The 20,043-nt window shown below is 38.7% G+C and overlaps 1 protein-coding gene across 1 annotated transcript; it reads right to left on the reverse strand.

Annotated features, from left to right (window-relative positions):
- Nucleotides 1-4,393: 4,393 nt before the first annotated feature.
- LOC127018608 (plasma membrane ascorbate-dependent reductase CYBRD1) lies at nt 4,394-19,212 on the reverse strand. Its single transcript, XM_050900324.1, has 4 exons — nt 19,014-19,212; nt 11,533-11,741; nt 8,857-9,011; nt 4,394-8,612 (listed from the first exon to the last, which is right to left on the reverse strand). The coding sequence occupies exons 1-4, from the start codon at nt 19,198-19,200 to the stop codon at nt 8,312-8,314; spliced, it is 852 nt and encodes a 283-aa protein (XP_050756281.1). The 5' UTR covers nt 19,201-19,212; the 3' UTR covers nt 4,394-8,311.
- Between the last annotated feature and the right edge of the window lie 831 nt (nt 19,213-20,043).

Genomic DNA, 20,043 nt, shown 5'->3' on the forward strand with positions numbered 1-20,043 from the left:
ATTAGGGGTATTTTAAATGTATCTAGATATAGACAAAGGAAGACTAAGTATAATACAAATAACTAACTATACAAAGTTAGGAATAAAATGTCCTTAGAAGAACTGGAGAAGGGAGCTTGGAATAGGAAAGAAATGCTACTTAGTGAATGGAGCACATGTAACTCAGTGGCTTGGAAAGCTTAATGTTAGTAAGTGCAAAATAATGCAATTTGTAGGGAAAATGTGAAGAGATGTCTGAACTCTTACAGGATTGTAATCACCTCTTAACTTAGGAAGGAGAGCTGGGCATTGCTGCGAAGAGCTCAAACCATGTGTAGATTCCCTGATAGAGGTTCCTATATTCATTTCTGCATTAGTACCTGAGTAACAATTGAAAATTACAAAGAGGCTCAAAGAGAGTACGCAAGACTCCCTGATGACTGGCGTAGGCTCACGACGGAAGAAATCAAAATAAGCACTATATGTAATTCTGTGCCAGAGTATTTGATGTTATAGAAAAAGCAGGTACAAACAGCATACAGGTACAGTCAGAGATTGGAATAACATTGAACTCTACTGTCTCTGAAGTCCACTAAAAACTCTGGAAGCAACTCTTACTTAAAGATACATTTTTTTCAAAGTGGAGTAACACTACTGTGGGGGATTTGAACCCCTGTTGGTGTGGGAATGGCTGACTGCCTGTATTGCCTGTGAACTTTCTCTCATTTATTTGAGGATAGGGTAGCAGTGCTTAGGTCTGTAATGCAACCTCTTTGAGCCAAATACTGCTTTTGGTTATACAGTTACAGTCTCGTGGATAGGCAGATTCTTCCCAAGCTTTTGCAGTGCCATTGTCAGGGTCCGACTGCTTGGTAGCAGAGAACAGTTCATCCAAATCCATGTATAACGGTGCCTTCTTTGCTGGGCCGCAGTCGTTATTTTCAGTCACCAGCTGCATAACTGTCAGTACAGACAAAAGAGCTAGGAAGTCTCCTGCTGCAGCATTTTGAAAGCTGCTGCAGTTTTGTTTTGCAAGGCCCTTCCAACTTCTGCCTACAGTATGCAATAAAGTGAGGACAAGATTTATCTCTGATTTTACGTTGCTACAAACTGTGAGAAGCATACTCATACATTTCCAGCTGCTACTCTTATTAGGTTTGGAGACCTGTGAAGTGATGGTATCATTTCGTATCACTCCGTAAACACAGAAAAAAAGGTCCTTTATTTTTTATTGAGTAGCTGTACAGCAAACCTCTTCGTTCACTCCACACACCTCATCCTTTATTGGTGAATTATAACTAAAATGTAACTTTAAGGCTTTTTAAGCAAAGTATTTCCATAAAACCATATGAAGAGAAGAAATAGTTATAAATGGAGAAGCCACTGCCTGTCTACAGCAAATACTCCGTGAAGAATGATCTATCCAGTTCAGAGTACAGGCTGAATATACAAGAAGATTGCTGTCAGGGAGCAGCAAGGGCTGGCTGGGAGCAGGGCAGGCATGGAAATGGCAACCAGGTTCAACATCATCAGGCAGGTTCATGGAGCTGAGGAAGGTCGACAGTCATGCTGCAAAGTCAATTCACAGGTCATAACCAGACCCACTGAGGGTCAGAGTCCTGTGATCACTGGGCAAGTCCGCGGTGATGGGGTCAGGCAGAAACCAAGTCAGGAAGTCAGGTCCAGTGGGGCACAGGCAAGGACTGAAGCACCCAGGTTGAGCTTAATTAGAGCCCCTGGACTCATGGGCAGGGGCGTGTGGGTGAGGGTCCCAGCTGAGGCTGGTCAGGGCCATTAAGGCCTATTAGTGTGTTCAGGGCCCTGACAGTTGTAACATTATATAAATTATTATCCATTGGAAGCCTTGCATTTGGGACAGACTAAAATGATTTTGGGGGCTGTATCTTACTGAACTTTTGTTCAAATTCCTCGTTACAGATGCAGTAATAACAGCAGTGAACACTCATGTACATTTTCTTGTGTTTTTAATCCCATTCTCTATGTCTGCTCAGAAACAGTAGCCAGACAGTATTAGTGATCCCATTGCAACAGTGATCTATGAGCTATCCCTTAACTGCAGCAGCAATTGATCTTTTTAACAAAAAGATCAAGTGCTCAAGCTGAGAGGACAGGTAAGCAAGCCAGATCAAAAAGTATCACTTGCATACCATGTACACAATAGCTTTCAGTAGTACTGAAACTAGTATATTCAGTGGAATATATCAGAACACATGCTTACAAAGCCAGTATCCACAAATAGAGTAAATTAAGAACAGAAGCTGTTAGCATGTATCAGAGGGGAGAACTTTACTTTTTGGTTATTTGAAGTTGGCACTAATGTTCACTTTTTTAGGGTCAAATTTTATGTGAGACTGCAAGATCAAATGGCAAAACTACTGGAAGTTCCTGTTTTTTTCTAATCCTTGCTACTTTCATATCTTGTGTGTGAGCTTATCCCTAAACTTTCATGCTCTTATGTTCTCTTTGTTGCGTCTTTTAACCAAGCTTGTACTCACACGGAAGTTACAAACAGGGGTTTAAGAAGTCTGAGGTAGAGCACAATAAAGAATGATTTCTAATATCAGAGATGAAGAAATACAGTATTTTAAGTGGGCCCTTTAAAAGAATATAAAACTAAATACATAAATTCTGACATGACTGTGTGTTTTATGTCTACTAACCTTGTAATTTTATTTTAAGGCAGATGACTCATCATATTGTATCGTCTAAAGCAATGATAGACCAGCATCTGCCAAAGGCCGTTTTGGTAGTGCTTGCCACCTAGTGGATTACTGCTTGTATACACGTATGAGAAGGATCATCTGCTCCAAAAATATTTGAAAATCTGCTTATTAATCACACTATTTAATAATATCCTGCAGACTTTGCGTACCACTAGATGGAAATTTTTTTGTTGGAATGAAATACTAGTGAAAATTGAAATAAAAATTGCAAACATTTTCACAACTTTTATGCATTTTCTGATAGCTCTATTTATAGCTATTGCTCAACTTGGTGATAGGCAAAAGATGGCATTTGAGAGCCAACAAGTAGTCAGAATGCATGGCCATGGACTCAACTGTAAACTCAAGCCCCAAGCTAACATATGTTGGTTGGTAGTCTATGATGACCATATGTGGCAAACATAAGTGAGCTCACTGAAATTTATACCAGTTGTTCCTACTTCTTCTATTAGACTTAGCTGTGGCTTTGTCATTTTTGTTAAAACAAAAGTTCTGATATGTGTACAGTAGTAACTGGATTTTCTCAACTTTATCTCCTCGCTTCTGTTAGCTGTATTGCTTGGAATGGTTGTCATCCTTTTTTTTGACCTGGACTTCAGTCTCTTCTTGTATAGTAATTTACCCTTCATTACTGCCCACTGGTCTTACAAGGATCAAAAGTGTTGCTCATACCATAACACAATGCAAGAACCTGTACGTAAGTTACAAGGGTTCCATCAACTACTTACCAAAAACACTTCTCCACACAAATGCAGTCCTCCTGCCAAAATTTGAGTCCCCTCTTTCAAGTGTGAATACAATTGAGCTTTTATTGAATTTTGTAATAATCAATGTATTGAAAAAATACAGACTGCTTTACCAGAACTTTCTCCAAAAAATCCAGCCTACAGGAGACAGTTAAGAGAAGCTACCAGCAACAGGGAATTGTCAAGTTTGAATACAGCAAGTTTTCTGCTATACTGATGATTGTAACAGTATTTTTTACTCTTCCATGATGATGATGGTGTTGGAAAGTTTTAGCCAACAGCTGTATGATATTCAGGAATAATCAGTTTATGCTTTACACTTTTAGAAGAGTTTCCAGTTAATCTTACTAAGCTCAAGAACATACCTTAATTCTTACTTGTTACAGATATGTTCATATAGATGGTTTTGCCATTTATAGCATTTTATGATCAATAACCTATTGATGAGTAACTTGATGTGCAGATGTTAAATCTGGGTCAGAAGATTCCATGGGGTCAAAACCTTCGCTCTGCATTCAGTTTGGCTGTTATTTATCTGAGGGTATTTGGATCTTATAGCGCCTTATGTGACCGTCATACATCAGAATTTATGATCTTCCCTTATTTGCTATGGCAATCTCATGACTGAGGATACTGCTATGGGGAATTTCTAGTATGATCAGAAGGTGAAATACAGTTTCTTTCTTTATACAGTGAACTCCTTCACTTTGCGTTGTATACTGATTAGCCTTCTAACGCTACAGAGTATATAAATTTCATCAGGAAGATCATCAGGAATACTTGGAATTAAGAAGTACTTAAGAAATTTTGCACAACTATCCTCCTGTTTTCAAAAAAAGTAATCATAAGAATAATGTGATATTTTACCAAATTTAGAAAGTTGTATTTTAGTACCATAATATAAATCTGTACTCAGTGGTATCATAAGCTTGAAAAATCATTTTAATTAACAGACAAAAAAGAATAAGGAAAATAGGCATTATAATTAAGCATTTGCTTTCATCTACAAATAAGTACCGCGAATAACAAAACAACAAAATCATTCTTTAAGTTCTTGTGAACAGTTAGAAACAGAGGAAGGACTTTTCTGAAATAGAAGCAAAAGAAAATCTTCTGAAATAGAAAACATTTGGCAATATCTTTTAGTGTCTCAATAAAATATCCATGTAAACAAGTAATCCATATTTACAATATCATATGCAATATTCTTGGTTACACGTAGTAAGAAGTATACATGTGATTACTGTACATTCAATTTTAAAATCTAATTTGCACCATCATTTCTCAGTTTCATTGATGTTGGAAACAACGCTGTTCTGCTTCTGTGGGCAGTACTGCATGACAGCACGTAAATACATTTAAAAAATAATTTTTTTTTCAGGCATCTTAAAAAAAATAGCACTTTTAATGTCAGGTTTTGTAACTTCCTATGTTTTTATAGGAATCCAAACTCGGAATGTAAGCTCTACAGTCATGTCCCTGTAAAAACAACAATGTAGAAGATTTCCAAACATGCAGAAAAATCCTGACAAAAAAGCTAGAGTTCTACCTTCCATTTATATCTTTGAAAATACACCTTTTTATTTCCTGTGTTGCTACTATTACACATAAATACAGGTAAGAAAAGTTGCATGAAAGGAAAGTTAATGGAAGGCCACTTTGAGAAGCAGCTTTAGGAATGTTTTTTTTCCAGAGAAAATTACTCTCCAAAGTCCTATGTATTTTTATTTAGCACTTGAACTAACCTCATATGTTGCAAGAATACTTAAAGACCTTTTTAATCAGTTTAGAACAGAAGCCAAAAGTCTATAGCATGTTCAGTCTGTTTTAAATTGCACACACCAAGGTTGAGCAAGGTTTAGGAGCTCACAGCTACCGCATCTCACGGGGACCTTCCAAAGACCAAAGCAGCCAGAAGCCCACAGTTCGTACACATGCGGTATCACTGATTATGATCATTTCCCAGAATGGAATCTTGCAGCTCCCACTGAGTTTCTACTATCATGTTTAACCTCAAAGTTGAGAAACAAAAATATAGTCTGGCAGACTACCTTCAAAATGTTGCTAATCTTTGATTTTCAATTAGTTTTATATCATCAGAATAGAGAAGTAAAGAAATGCCACCATTTTTTTTCAAATATCATTACCCTTGAACAGTACATGGAATAAAATGGAAAACAGAAGGCATACTGGTTACTATAGCTTAACTTTAACAGCATATAGGTCCATTCACCTAAAAGCTGTTGATTTCAATACATCCAAGTCAGTGTTGTAACAAAAGAATCACAGATTTTGTGGGGTTTTCTCCAATATACTGTACAGTTAGAGTTTCTTCCAGAACAATCCTTAGACAAGTGACTACCTTCCACACGAACACACGCTTTTATTAGATGACTCACTACTATGCAAAGATTGAATGAGCTCATTTTCACAGGTGGATGAGACACAGTAACAGGCCAATACATACCAACTTAAAGTGCTGTTGGCCTGTGTGAGTGCAGTATAGAAAGTTAGCATAGTACATTACTAGGACAGTTGAGTTCCTTTATTCACTTCACCTGTTATACTTCAAAAGTGTTAATAGAGCATCTCTCACAAAAACTAAACTTGCATCCACCAGCTGTAAGATGCTTACTGATTTCACCAAAAAAGCAGACTTGTTCAGCAGAACATGACGAGATCAGAAGACAGCACAGTTTAGTGTTCTCCAGAAGCTACTGTGAATCCCTCTTCCTACTTAATGTTCAATATATAGATTTGTAATAGGATGCATAACATAATCATGTCGTGTCAGTTGAGCACTAATGTCATGTAAAACAAGTGCTTGTTTTTCTCTCGGAAAGCTGCTATCAGTACTACTTGGATTTTATGCTGAAGCTGCGCAGAACAGTTTTAGGGAAGACAGATAATTGTGTGGAACTTGAAAAACAGGGAAAAAGCTGTCTGATCCACTGCACATAGTGGGGACTGGAGGAGTGCTCACGCAACAGGATAGTATTCCTTCTGTCATACCTGAATCCTACACTAAGGCATTTAAAAGCAGGTATTTTCTCAAATGAAACAATAGATCAATGCTAGGTGGGTGCCAGTCATCCCACATCATGTAAGTGAAAACATAGAACTCTGGGATGTAGTCCTTGAGTACCAAATGGTACAGCAGAAAAGTTTTTCAAATAGTTTAATATGCTAGCTTTCTATACTGAATTCACCAAATAATTAAATGGTATTCCAAATCAAATAACAGGAACTGAGGTGCTTCTTGTCACAGAAGATCCAAAATAACTCATGATCAAAATTGTTTGTACTAATGCAACACTGAACTCCAAAAATTGCATATTTGCTAAAGTTTAGTGTGTTTAAACATTTTAAAAAGCTGAAGTAGATAAAAATTTATGTAGTCTTTAAAAAAATAGGAAATTATATGCTGTCTGAAACTGTCTATATTGCAACACGAACAGTGGTAAATTTGGACTTGTAGTGGGTTCTGCAGGTTTTACAAGAGATAATAAAAAGGCTCATCATTTTGGACATGTGCAATCAAAATAATCTACCATAATTCTTCTTCTATAGTAGTAAAAAATAAGTATATCTGTGAAAATAATGAATAAGCATAATACATTAATAGTCCAATTACTAGAAAAAGCTATGAAAGTAAAGTGCCAGGAGAGACTCCAACTGCATTATTTAACACTTTAATTTCAAATTAAAAAGTCATAGAGCTTATATAGTTTGCTTATAGACTAAAGTATGTCTTCATGCCTGTGACGATAATGATTTTGACACCAGTGTGGAGATACCAAAATTGGCTTTCAGTTAATGGGTAGCGTTTTAATCAAATCAGCAAAGCTCAGCTGTTTCCTGGAGGAAGCATTTCTCACTTTAAGCTCCTTTCTTCTGTGAGACGGCTAGCAGTCTTCTCTGGTTTCTAACCTCCTAATTTCTAGTCTAGTGCCATAAATCAATAGAACTGTGCAATCAAATAAAGCTAGTAAAATGCTGCCTTCTGGGATAAAAGGAAGACTTGGTTTAGGTGATACATATTTTTCTAAGTGTGTATCTATAGCTTTCCAAATAAGACAAATTCTGCATTTGGCTGTCTTACAATTTCCTTAGATTTCAGTAATGATCGCACATAATCCAAAGCCAGGTGTTGTCTGTATACAATATATTTGGTAGAGTTGGTTAAAAAGTCAACAGATACATTCTGATTTAAAAAAAAAAAAATAGAAGTTTTTAAAGGAAACATAACATGGAACGAAGATTTCAGGCAAACTTTCATTTCTTCTTTTGAATTCAAAATTTTAGACTAAACATTTTTATGGTGCAACTCTGCAAAGTGCTGAATGACCTCAAATCCCATAGATCTTAGCAGCTGCTGAGGGGGTTAATCAGCCCAGAACACAGGTCTTTAAAAAAGTGAACATTACCAGAAAAATTATGTGTGACCAACTAAATTCTGCTGTCTGATACACTTCATGACTCTGATTCATAACCTGCAAAATCATTCAGAGCAAAATTTAGTCTCAATCTTGTTAACTTTTCATGACTATAAGAGATAGAACCATTAAATTAAGAAGTGATATGGAAAACATTTTCCAATTATGTGATTTTCCCATTTTGTGATGTCATTCACGCTCTCATTTTTTAAATGAGGGCTGAGCATGAATCAATATAGTATGTTTGGGACTTACTGGAATTTAAATTCATATGCAGAAAACTTGAGTACCTTTGAGCAAGCCATATGAAAATAAAACCCCAACCTATTTATATATCAATGTAACTAAATTGGAAGGAACTGGGCGGGGTGGCAGTATAATAGTACTGTTATTCTGTGTATTTTCTTTACATAGTTGATCGTTGGCCTGCTTCATCAAGTTTGAGGTTTTGTTTTCTGGCTGCTTCACTGCTGATCCTCAGATCAGATTTATGGGCATTACTATCGTTTGTCACTGTGGATTCTGCTTCTTTGCCTTTAGGAGTCCCTCCAATGGGCCGCAGAACTTTAGCATTGTTTTCTGGGGCGCGCTTCCAATAGGGCCTGGTTGCCATCCACAAAATAAGTGCACCAAATATGACAAGCAAAAGACCAAGAGAGTTGACAAAAGTTGCCTCTGGTGGGGATGCACTATATGCAGGATTTTTCCTTTGGAAGGGGAAAAAAAAAAAAAAAAAAAAGGTCAGTTGTTTTACAGACAATCCTGGTCTAAAACCAGCAATCTCCTGCTAGGTAGGAGGTCTTTTTAAACCAAACCAAACCAAACCAAACCAAACCAAACCAAACCAAACCAAACCAAACCAGTGTCCCAATACTAGCTGGTTATTATTCTGTGCACGGAAGTACAGTTTGCAATGAATAACCTTAATAAACAAGTGAAAAAAATACTTACAATGAAAAGATAAGCTTTTCTGTGATTCCCATGAGAGCTGTTGCAATCACTGTTGCAAAGGTGGTAAGACCCGAATAAACATGTATTGGCATGAGAGCTGCTCGGAGAGGAACTGGAGCAAAAGGGAGCAGAAAGACAGCGAAACCCAAGAAAAGCTAAACAAAAAACAGATTCATAGTTAAAGCTATATGGGAAACAAGCTGCACTTCTCAAGCAGAATAAAAATCATCATGAAAATTCCGTTTTGAGATATCTTCAGGTACAAATTTGAAAAGAATTGGCATTTTTATTTCTGAATGTGTTTCCCTTCAAAACCAAAGCCAATAATTCTGGATTAGCACCTGAGAAGCAGATATGAAATATTTTATAAATAATCCCACCTAATATCAGTGTCCAAACTTACTGGTAATGCTAAAACTGCAACCAAACCAAGTACTGGAAACATAAGTTTTCAGTGTCACTAATTCAGTAATATACTAAAGGTGTGTGCAGCTACATTTTTTACAGTCTCTTCAAGTCCTGTTCTCTGCTTCTGTTACAGATTTACACATACATGAAGATCAGAAGGCAGTGTAACCTTCTGACTTGAGTGGACTAAACAATTTTACCTTGTTAGAGGTTTGGTTAAATTGAAGTACACGTCTTTAGAAGGGCAATGGTCTCTCAATGTATCGATCAGTTGGCATTTACAGAGTGAAGATGTGTGTGGGTGGCGTGAAGTTATTCAGGGGACATGAGTCCTCCCATTAGCGCTAATTTTGTGATGGAAGATAACCCATCATGTCACATAGTTTCAGTCACAGGCTTGCCCAGTCATACTGAGTGTGCATCCCTTTAGTTTGTTCTACCGTTACTCACGCTGATGTTAAATTAGAGATAGTGCATGAATTTGTGTTTCATCTTTCTTTAACTTCCAGTCTTAGTCCTGGTTTTGTCTTTCCATGCTGGATTAGAGAGCCTGGTATTTTCTCCCTGAGAAGCTTTTTAATACACCATAATCAAGTAATCTCTTAATCTTCTTTAGATCTGCTAAACAGTTGGAGCTTATTGAGTCTTTCACTGGAAGATAGTTTTTCCAGCTCTCAAATTACTTTTCCGGATTTTCTTTGCTTCTTCTTTTTTATTTTTTTTACAGTTTAAAAAAATTTATTCCATAGTATTTCATATTAGTTTCACTAATGCCATATATGGAGGTTAAGATAATATCTTATTAGAGAATTTTCTCACAGCATTGTGAGAACTCATTTTGAGCTTCACGTCATCTTTGAGTACTTCTTTCCAGAGACATTGCTTTCCAAGAGACAGTCTCCATGTTACATTTCTGCTCTATTCTTGAATCTATGTCCTTGTGCTATACTGTATTAACATACATTTGGCTTAGATACAATATATTTACACTATTGTTCCTGTTGGTATAGTATTATGTGAGCATGCCCCCTCAGTAATTTTTCAATTCTGAGATTGACATGCCATTTCTGGCAAATGCCAGCCAAGTGTCTTCTCTATTAACAGAGATACTACTTTATGACTATTTTTTAACAACAGTGCTCAATCACTTAACAAACATCAGTCTCTGCCTGGAGACTTACATCCCAGTTTGGAGGCAGCAACACCACAGTTCTATTGATAAGACAGGCAAGGCATTAAGTGCCATTGATCATGTTTATAGTAGCAAAATGAAAAGTAGAATTAAGATCTTATTCACAATTCTTTATCTTAACCGTTAGAAAAAAATGCTGATATTCAGTATAGTGGCAGCACAGATTTCCCTGAAATAACTGCATTACTAGGACAAGGAAAATCTTAACATTGTTCCTTCTTATTCATTAGCTGTTGTTCAACTATAAAGAATATACTCACCAATGCTGCAATATGCTTTCTTTTTTATAAGTGTTAAAACCACTATTTCAACACTATTTCCAATCACAAGTTGAAGGAACAAAATAAATTTCCACAGTCTAATAACACAATATAGGGAATTCAGAACGTATATGCAGAAACATCCCCTCTGTATGTGTACACTAAATGTCAGGGCATGCCTGCTCTTCTTCTATGCCAAATGCAAAACATACTAAGTTAGCTCATTTTAGATTATGATAACTCTAATTCTCTGCCAATAGGAGCAGTTAAAAGCATGCACATGAACATTTATCAAAGTTTTGCTGATTCAGGAAAACTTATTAGCCAGTAGTAGCTCATTCAGATGTCAGAGCCTTTAGATCTGCACCACTCCCTGCTGCACTTGTTCTGCTGATAAACAAAAGTCTTAAGGCCAAGAAGTGACTACTTGAAATTATGATAGCTGGAAAAAAAGAAAAATTACTTCATTTAAGACTTCCTTAATAAAAGCTCTCACTGTACTTAAATACGCTGCCAACAAACCAAATCACTTGCTTTTACTTCAGCAGTTTAGAGAGCTTAGAAACACTACTGTATAACTGAATAGTAAAAAACCTGCCATTATCCCAGCAAATAAACAAAGTATGCTTTAAAATACATTTTTCTTTAAAGTCAAGGATCCAGTATTTGCACATTTACATGCTAATTTGCCAAATCACAGAATGTAAAATGGGTATCCCAGTAGTTAGAGTGTGTTAGTGAGGGCCTATTGTGCCCGAATTACTCAAGACATTCTTCAAATTTACAATCTGTTTATAAATACAGTTAGATTCTGACCTGGAGAGAATAAAATATTACAGCAGTCAGCCCAATCCAGCTGTGCAGACTGTACATGTTAGGAATGTTGCTGGCATTGTGGTATTCAAACACGGCTGCCACAGAAACAATTGCAAGAATCATAGCTATGGTATGTAATCCAGCATGTATGAGCTTCATTAGGAGTTTGCTGCACTTCCAGGTCCAGGGCAACCTGTACACAATAATAGCTGAAGAAAGAACAGAAACAAGATTTTATGCCTTATAGGATAACTTCTCTCACATTTTAATAATCATGCATCATTCACATAGTTCCATTGTAAACTACAGGAAAATCCAACCTTTAATCCTCTAAAAAAGTCTATTAAAAGGCGGCTTCTCCTACACATAGCATAGCGTATTCCAAATATACAACCGAGGCTTAAATATAGCTTTTAGGGAGATTTCTTCCAAATTTTAAAAAAACTTAAGGGTGTTTCAGAAAAAAGAACGGTGGACAACTTGGTGTCATCTTTTCCTCATTCCTTAAATTGATCTAAGAGGGATTCTGCATAGGATTTTGATTTTCCTGCTACTAGTCAGATTGGAGGAATAGGGCCCAATTCTTAGATCCAGAAGACCACCTATTGAGAAAGTGTGTAAGATTATTTTTTAATATTTATTCTCTTTGCCAACTTTGGATAATGCTATTCTCTAATTGTGTAGCTATTTATATGACTATCTATTGCATTGATATTAATAGAACTACTTTAAATGGGAAAATGCTACTCGGCATAAGGGAATCATAATCTGACTCTTAAGAGACAAAAGGATTTGGCAACTACAACTCTTCCACCTCTGTTAGATGAATGTAAGGGGGTTTTGCCTATATTTACATTAATAACTCTAGCAGACAGTGTTTTGTCCAGTCTGAACAAAACAATTTCTAGTGATCTAACTCCAGATGGTCTATAAGAATAACTTAGCCTAGAGCTGCTTCTTGCCAAGCTCTTTCCTCAAGGTCCCCACTGCTCCTTCCCTGCCACAACTGCCCCCTGCCTGTCATATGACCCAGGTGCTTTCCACAGGGGACACACAGAGACCAGGTTACTACCCCCTACCACCTACAGCCCCAGGTAGTAATTCTGGATGTGTGGCAGCACATAAGTATATTCAGATAACGGGGGACAAATATGTATGAGGACACCTGATCACTTGACCAATAAAGGCTAATGCCCACATCCATAATGTCTTGCCTGAGCAAAAAGACTGAGCTCCATTCATCTGATTCATCACATCCTCTTTTAAGGTTTCTGCTTATGAAATTACATTCAAATCTTTATATATAATTAGCTAAACTAAAACAAAAGAATAAGAATATATGCAGTTTTTTTAAAAAGTTCCTGTTCCAAACATTAAAAAATAGATGTGCACCAAAAAAAAAAATATATTACCTGATAAATGCAAAGATTAGGAATTTACTTAAGTGATTCTCTTGTGCCTTATTCATTACTTCTCCATAACCCTAGCTTTTTATGCAAAAAGCATAGGTTATGGAAAATAAATAGGATATTCATTCTGTATGTCGTGATGAATAATAATAAATGACAAATTAATTTTGAAGGTCTGTTTACGCTTTTTGTTTACTTGGATGCATGCCAGGAAATACAGTACTGCACTAAATAATTCACAAAGAAAACACTGTTCACAAGTGAAATTTCCAGACTACGATCAGATTTTAAATCAATGTATGCTTTTACATACTGTGTGAAAATATAATACTGGAATGAAAGTGTCCCTTAGAATACTTAAATATATACAGCACGTAGGTGGTTCTCAGCTTTCTACTTTTAAAAAGTAACAATAGTAAATCCTACAAAATCAGGAAGATAGAAGCCTTGTTTTGAACACAGTTCGACAGTAATCAATCTATATGACATAGGTATGATTCAGCACACCAAGCTTATGATCACCTCCAACAGTTCCCCGAAAGTTATATGATAGTCTTATATCTTGTTAATATTGAAATAATTGCCTGCATCAGACTATTATTAAATAACTTAGTACTAAATCATTATGATTTCTAATTTTGTAAAGCAGGTATGCCAAAAGGCCCCAAACAAGCCTCAACATCCCATGAGGATATTCCCAGTAAATCCTCCTTGCTCCATCTTACCATATGGCCCGTAGTATTGCCAATAATTTATTCCAAGTGCAGCAGAGTACTGGACTCTGTATGTCTTGCAGTAAACTTGATGTGCATAGGTCCTGGTCTCAGTTTTCAGTCTTTGATCTCAGAGGGTCAAGTTCAGGCTAGAATTTTTGTAGAACGTTTTTCTTTGGTGCCTCAGATGCTGTCATCTGCTGTCATTTAACTTCCAAAATCACTATCAAACTCCCTAGTCACTTGTCCATATAGTCTCAGATCTCTGTCTGGGCCATGAATTTTCTGGGCTGTTTCCCATAAACAGTATAATAGAAAAGCAAGGAATACAGACTAATGGTTTGGACACTTGTTAACAATACCCTGCGTTAGCACGTTACATGCCACAGCCCAGGACATATGCATGATAGTACAGTTTGGTTTAATCCTCTTTCCATGAGGGCTATGTGTGAAGTTACACACTGCAACTTGAGCAGATCTGACTGTTCATCACTGTGAAAAGACACAGCCCTATTTCCCCATCACCACTTTTGTTCCACTTCTGTGTGCTTCCCCCTGCCTTTGTCATAACTGGTGCTTTTCTGACCAGCAGGAGGAAGCAAGACAGCCTGGGGAACAAAGGGGAGAGGTGGAGGAAGATTCTGCTTTCAGTGGTGCAAGCTCTTAAAAACTGACTCAGACGTGATGTGTAATTTCATCTCAAAATTAGAATAGCCTCGGGTAAAAGCACATACACAGTTACAGCATTTTTAGTGGTGACATGCTAAAGCAGTCCTGTGAAGAACTTTCTCTAGGTACAGCATCTCTAGTGCTGTTAAGAGATTTGACAGTCTAGGCATCCTTAGACACAGCTTCTTCACTCAGATCTCACTCCCACTCCTGTTTTGAGCTCCGATTTTAAAGCACATCACATAGGGCTGAGTGATCTTGCAATATCTTGGGACACCTGTTCTTTGCCAAATGTACAAAGCAAAATTCTAGAGTTAGCTCTCTAGTATTTCTGACTGGCATGTGCTTCACATGCTGTAGGGAGGTGTCATGGATTGCTCATGAGATGCCTTCCACCCTAGAAGGCACACAGCGTGGTTCTGTGAGTGCACTGGGGGTGCACTGCACAGCACCTCACAGCTGCCAGAAAGGAATGTTTCTCTTCACTCCTGCTATTTCTTCTCCTGCTCTTTCTTGGCTGATCCTGTTGCTCACCTTCAGCAAGTTCTGAATGCCCACTAGATTCTTTGGGAACCACTTTAACACCAGAATGGACAAGTGCCCATTTATGATTTCAAAGGGACTCAAACTAAGCTCGTCAAGAGAGCTGCCTCTTCCCAAATTGCCTGTGATGAGACCCTTACAGCTCAGCAGTCATTTGCCTTTCCAATTCTTGAGAATTCTGCAGCCCATTGGATGTTAGAAACTCCAGCAATTAGCTATTTTTCCTTTGAACAGATGTTTTGTTATGTTTGCAGCAGAGGTATCATGTTTGTCAGATAACTCAGAGCAAGCATTATCTTTAGATGTGATTTCAAGATGAAAGACTATGCTTACTTTAAAATAGATTTGCACTCCTTCTCCTTGCTCTTGCACATTGTCCACCATCTACCTTCTCCCATCTATGGCACTTCTGAGACGCTTTGTGCAGGCAATTCAACTTTCTATTCTGGCAAAAACTGTACTTGGGGGGGGTGGGGTGGTGTTAGTTTTCTGCTAGTTGAGTTAATTCAGTTTATGGGTCTGACAAGGGCCAGAGCTGGCACAAACAAACCAGTAGGAAGATGACGTCTGAGTCAAGGAGAAAGCTGAAAGGGAGAAGTGGAGGAAAAAAGTAGGAATATTTCAGCCACAGCGAGCTGTTAGATTGTCTCGCCCACCTAGGTAATTTCATCCATACAGATGAAATTTAATTGACTCTGTAACACCACACGGTAATGTGGCAGACTAGGATTTTTCCTTCTCTTTTCTCTGTAAGAACTCTTAAGTAACATTCCTGTTGTAGTCCTTTATTAATATACTGCTGACGTTAGGCTACATCCTCATGTTTTAAGCCTGTTTAAAATACAAGTTATATGATATTTGTAAATCATATATGATGAGGAATATTAATTGTACAAGCATCTTCCAAGATTTATAGTGTCAACCTACAACTTTATTGTATAGAGCTTATATGTGACTTATAAGCAGTAGAAGACTGATCTGAGGATTGGAGACAAAGACTACCCCACCCTCCTTGTTCAGACTCACTCTTCATTCCATCTTCCACAACCCCAAAAACCACCATGCTGCTCCTCAGTCTGCAACAGAGATTGTCACATCTCTGTAGAAAAAAATATTCTTTTACTAGGTGAGTAATGAGAAATCCTCAAAAATCATTTATTCTACATTATATCTTGATGGGTTTCTTAATTAGTCCTTTGGGAGAGAACCAAACATTATCATTTGCAGGCCAAACACAAACTAGCATGCAAATACTCCTTTGGAGCATGCCCTGCGTCTACAGTCATGGTTCAAGATTTCCACATGTAAAATAAGACAGAATTCCTTATTTACCTATTTAACCCATTCTATCACACTACTATTCCTTCAAGCCCTTCTTAAAACTCACTTTTTCCTCATGTTTTTTTCCTGTCTTATTCTTTTCAAAAATGTTGCCGTACTAATATGCACACAGAGTTTTATTGCCTGTGTTTTTCCCACTTTAAGTCTAGAAAATCATCTGGACAATTACTGTGCACTGACAGTGTTTTGTCAGATATCATTTACCTATAGGTGCTGATCCACAAATAGTAAGTGTTAATATTAACATGCCTACAGCTTTTTCATTTGATTGACAAGATATATATAACACTTTTATCAGGGCACATTTACTTCCCAATATGCACATAATTACAGTCATCCCTTCTACATCCTACAGACTAACAATACAACATTTCTATCCTTTGTATAGACTTTAATGAACTCAAGAAACAGTTGATGTGGTTATTATTTCAAATCCTCCATGCAAATTCAACCAAGATATTTATTAGCTATTCCTTTCTACTTTTCACTACTTAAAGACTTCTTTTTCTTCTATGTGTGCAAAGAGGTATCCTGTTCCCTAGTCTCATCCGAATTACTTTGACTTCAATGGCAGACTTCTGTCAGCCAAATTTGAATCAGATTTACAGTGGTATCTTATCTGTTGATATTTCATCTGATTTACTACAATACTCCTTCAGTCTCCGACTTTGCTTTTCTTGTTATAGAATAGGATTCCCTCCCCAAATAATGCTCTATTATCAATGAACTCCTTGTATATGTTCCTCTTTTTTTTTTTTTCCCCGAGCTGTAGTAAACTTCCATTCACTTTACATATATCCTTACCTACACAAGGCCTGAGGCAACATCCTTACTCTGTGACACAGGGGAAAACTGAGTTTCAGAGGAAAAAAAAAAGAAAATGCATAGGAAAAAGCTGCAGAAAACCTCCCCCTATTTTCTTCAAAAAGTCTATGCTTATATAAAAAACAGTAGTTTGATCACAGTAAGTAGTATAGATCTTAGTGAAGTCACCAGGGGTTTCTCATTGCTTATTTATAGCCTGAAATTACACTTCCTATTGAGCAATATTATGTAAAAAAACTTCAAAATATTGTTTATTGTTCAATAGTTATTTGTAATTTGAAGCCACAGAGCTGAGAACACACCCCACTCCCATTGAAAAAATGAAATTTGCAGTGTATGTTCAAATCACAACATTCCCTTCATAGCCAGAACTAGACAGCCACCCACTCCTCCTGCATCTTCCAACCTCTGGCTCCAGCCGAAGAGCAAGCGAGCGAGCACACATGTGATGCAAACAACATGTTCCACTGGAATGAATGTCCGGATGTGCTGGACAAGTTTTCTGGCTGGATGAATACAATGTATCATTCAACGGGGAAGCAAATGTAAACAAGGTTATTAAAAATGAAATTCTAAGTTTGTCTATACAAAATTCGAGTTTATCTTCTATTACAAAGAAAAAATACTCCTGCTTACATTTATACTGTAAGTCTCCAGAGGTTCTTCATTACTTAAGAACAATAAAATCTTCCCTGTCCTCTCCCCGCAAAAGCCAGTGGTAAAACTGTGGGAGAATTTCCAGTGTTCTCTGCAGTATTTATTTGCCCTTCTTGGAGACATTACTAATGTTTCACTTAGTTCTCTTGACGCTGAAACTAGCAAGAGTTTTGTCACTGACTTCATAAAAAATTACTGTTGGAAGCTGTTATCTCTGTCAAACTTCCCCATTAGTTTTAATGCCATTAGCATAAATTGACATTCCCAGATTTCAGGATTTTTAAGGCAGTCCAGTGCCCTTGTTTTTGCAGTATTTAGCTCTAGTTTAAATATATTCAGAGGCTAGATAAGCACCTCTGTGGCGCTCTATCATTATCTGCTTTTTAAACTTTACTGAGAGCATTGTATTTTTCTTTCCTAAATTGATACCGTTTATCAAGTACAGCGTGTCTAATTTAGTTGTTTTCTTGGAATTAGCCAATTATGCTAACAGCAAAAACACAGTTCAAACTCCAGTATTACTGTTGGCCTCAAGGCACAACTCTTGCACTTAAGACCTAACATACTAACTATGTGGGATGGAAAAAAAAAGATACTGTTCCTGTTGTAAGTGTAACGGGAAACATTTAAAAGTCAGTCCAAGGCTGAACTCTGTGCAATCAGAAGTTCACACACTATAGAAAACCAAAAACCACCACAGCATCGTAATCATTGTATGTTATTTAGACAACAGAATTAAGAATGATTTAAACGATATATTTTACAAAATAATTTACACGAAGTCTGGGCTGATGAAGTGCATTTTAACGATGCTTATGGTGCTACATTTTCTCTGGCACAAACCCCGTTCCTGGATCTAGCTTCAGTGGTACTGAACTTTCCTTTCTCCTCCTGGGACACGGGAGAGCGCCAAAAGAGAGGGAGCCAAAAGAGAAACTTTCCTAGGGCAGCATTTCTGGCATTTCGATTCTCAGCTTGCATAAATTCAGGCTGACTAGGAAAACACACCTCGCAAGCATTACTCAAAGTGCAAGGCAATCCCAGGCCAGGGTAAACAAGTGCTTGCAGAAAAAAACATATGTAGCAGTTTCGGCTTATTACAAGGGACTCTTTGTCCCTTCTCGGGGAGTGCTGGCTTTCCTAAACCTCTCCGGCCGTACACCACGGACTGCTGCGCTCCCGCTGTCACCCGCTACCGGCCGCCCCGGCGGCTCCGCCCAGCGCCCCGCCGCCCCGCGCCCCGCAGCCCCGGCCCCACGCAGCCCCCGCTCTCCCGCAGCTCCCCGCCGCTCCGCCCCGCCCCGGGCCCGGGCCCCTGACGCACCGATGCCCGTGATGAAGACGAAGCCCGTGATGATGAGGACGGGGTGCCAGTTGAACTCCCGCGGGCCGCCGTCCCAACTCAGGCCTTCGCGGTAGTGGAAGACCCAGACGAGGGAGAAGATGACCGACACGAGGCCGACCAGCAGCGCCGAGACCAACAGCACCAAGAATCGCCCGTAGTCCTCCATCTTCCGAGCCCTGCGCACAGCAGCGAGCGCCGCCAACTAATTAATGAACGGACGGACGGACAGGCGGGCGGTGCCTTCCCCCGGCCGGCAGAGCCGCGGGCGGGGAGGGGAGCAGGGCGACACACCGCCTCCCTCCGCCCTCCCGGGCGTTGGGCCAGCGTCCCTGGCCTGTATCAGCACTGCTTTTTTACGAGGAGGGTATTGCTTTTTTTTTTTTCCCTTAAGCCAGTTTTTACAAGCTTGCCGAGTTTCGTTCCCTCGCGTTCGGAACTCCGGCTTAGAAAAGGCTGAGAAAAGACTTAGAAAAGTTTCTGTGTCAGCCTGTCCCCTGCCAGGACGCCGGCCCCACAGCTCTCCCCGCTTCCCCCCGGCACGGGAGTAAGGGAGTTGATGGGTGCGGGATTTGTGCATGTGGCTGTGGCGGGGGTTGGTGGGTGGGGAGAGGACGCCGATGGGCTACGGAAATTGCCAGACCTGCCATGAAGAGGAGCCAACACAGCCGTAAGCACTAACAGATAAAGCAGGAACGCTACTGTGATGAAGAGGTGGACAGGACCTACAGCAAATGCAGAGTAGGAGCACACTTAAAGACACTGATGGACTGTACTTGGAGCACGCTTTCTGTCATGATCATCCCCTTCCCATTGGACTCACTGAGTGCCGTAAATGTAAAACAAATACTAACCAGTTTCAGATATGGACTCTGGCCTAAGTATGCAGGAGTATTTGGGCATTGTTCTGTTGAATAGCATCAAATATATCAAATGTCCGCTAGCTAAGAAAGGGAGCACACAAACCTTAAGGCAGTTCCAACAGGTACGGAAAGGCCCATTGCAGGGAAGT

The sequence above is a fragment of the Gymnogyps californianus genome, chromosome 7, assembly GCF_018139145.2.
Source record: "Gymnogyps californianus isolate 813 chromosome 7, ASM1813914v2, whole genome shotgun sequence".
NCBI classification, from domain to species: domain Eukaryota; kingdom Metazoa; phylum Chordata; class Aves; order Accipitriformes; family Cathartidae; genus Gymnogyps; species Gymnogyps californianus.

What these genes read in the sequence shown, in the direction of transcription:
- LOC127018608 (XM_050900324.1), bottom strand. Translation starts at nt 19,200, where the DNA reads ATGGAGGACTACGGGCGATTCTTGGTGCTGTTGGTCTCGGCGCTGCTG. An exon ending in TAATATTTTATTCTCTCCAG is followed by an intron (nt 9,012 to 11,532) that starts GTCAGAATCTAA and finishes TTTTTTGTTTAG; the next exon opens with CTTTTCTTGGGTTTCGCTGT. An exon ending in GAAAAGCTTATCTTTTCATT is followed by an intron (nt 8,613 to 8,856) that starts GTAAGTATTTTT and finishes CCCCTTCCAAAG; the next exon opens with GAAAAATCCTGCATATAGTG.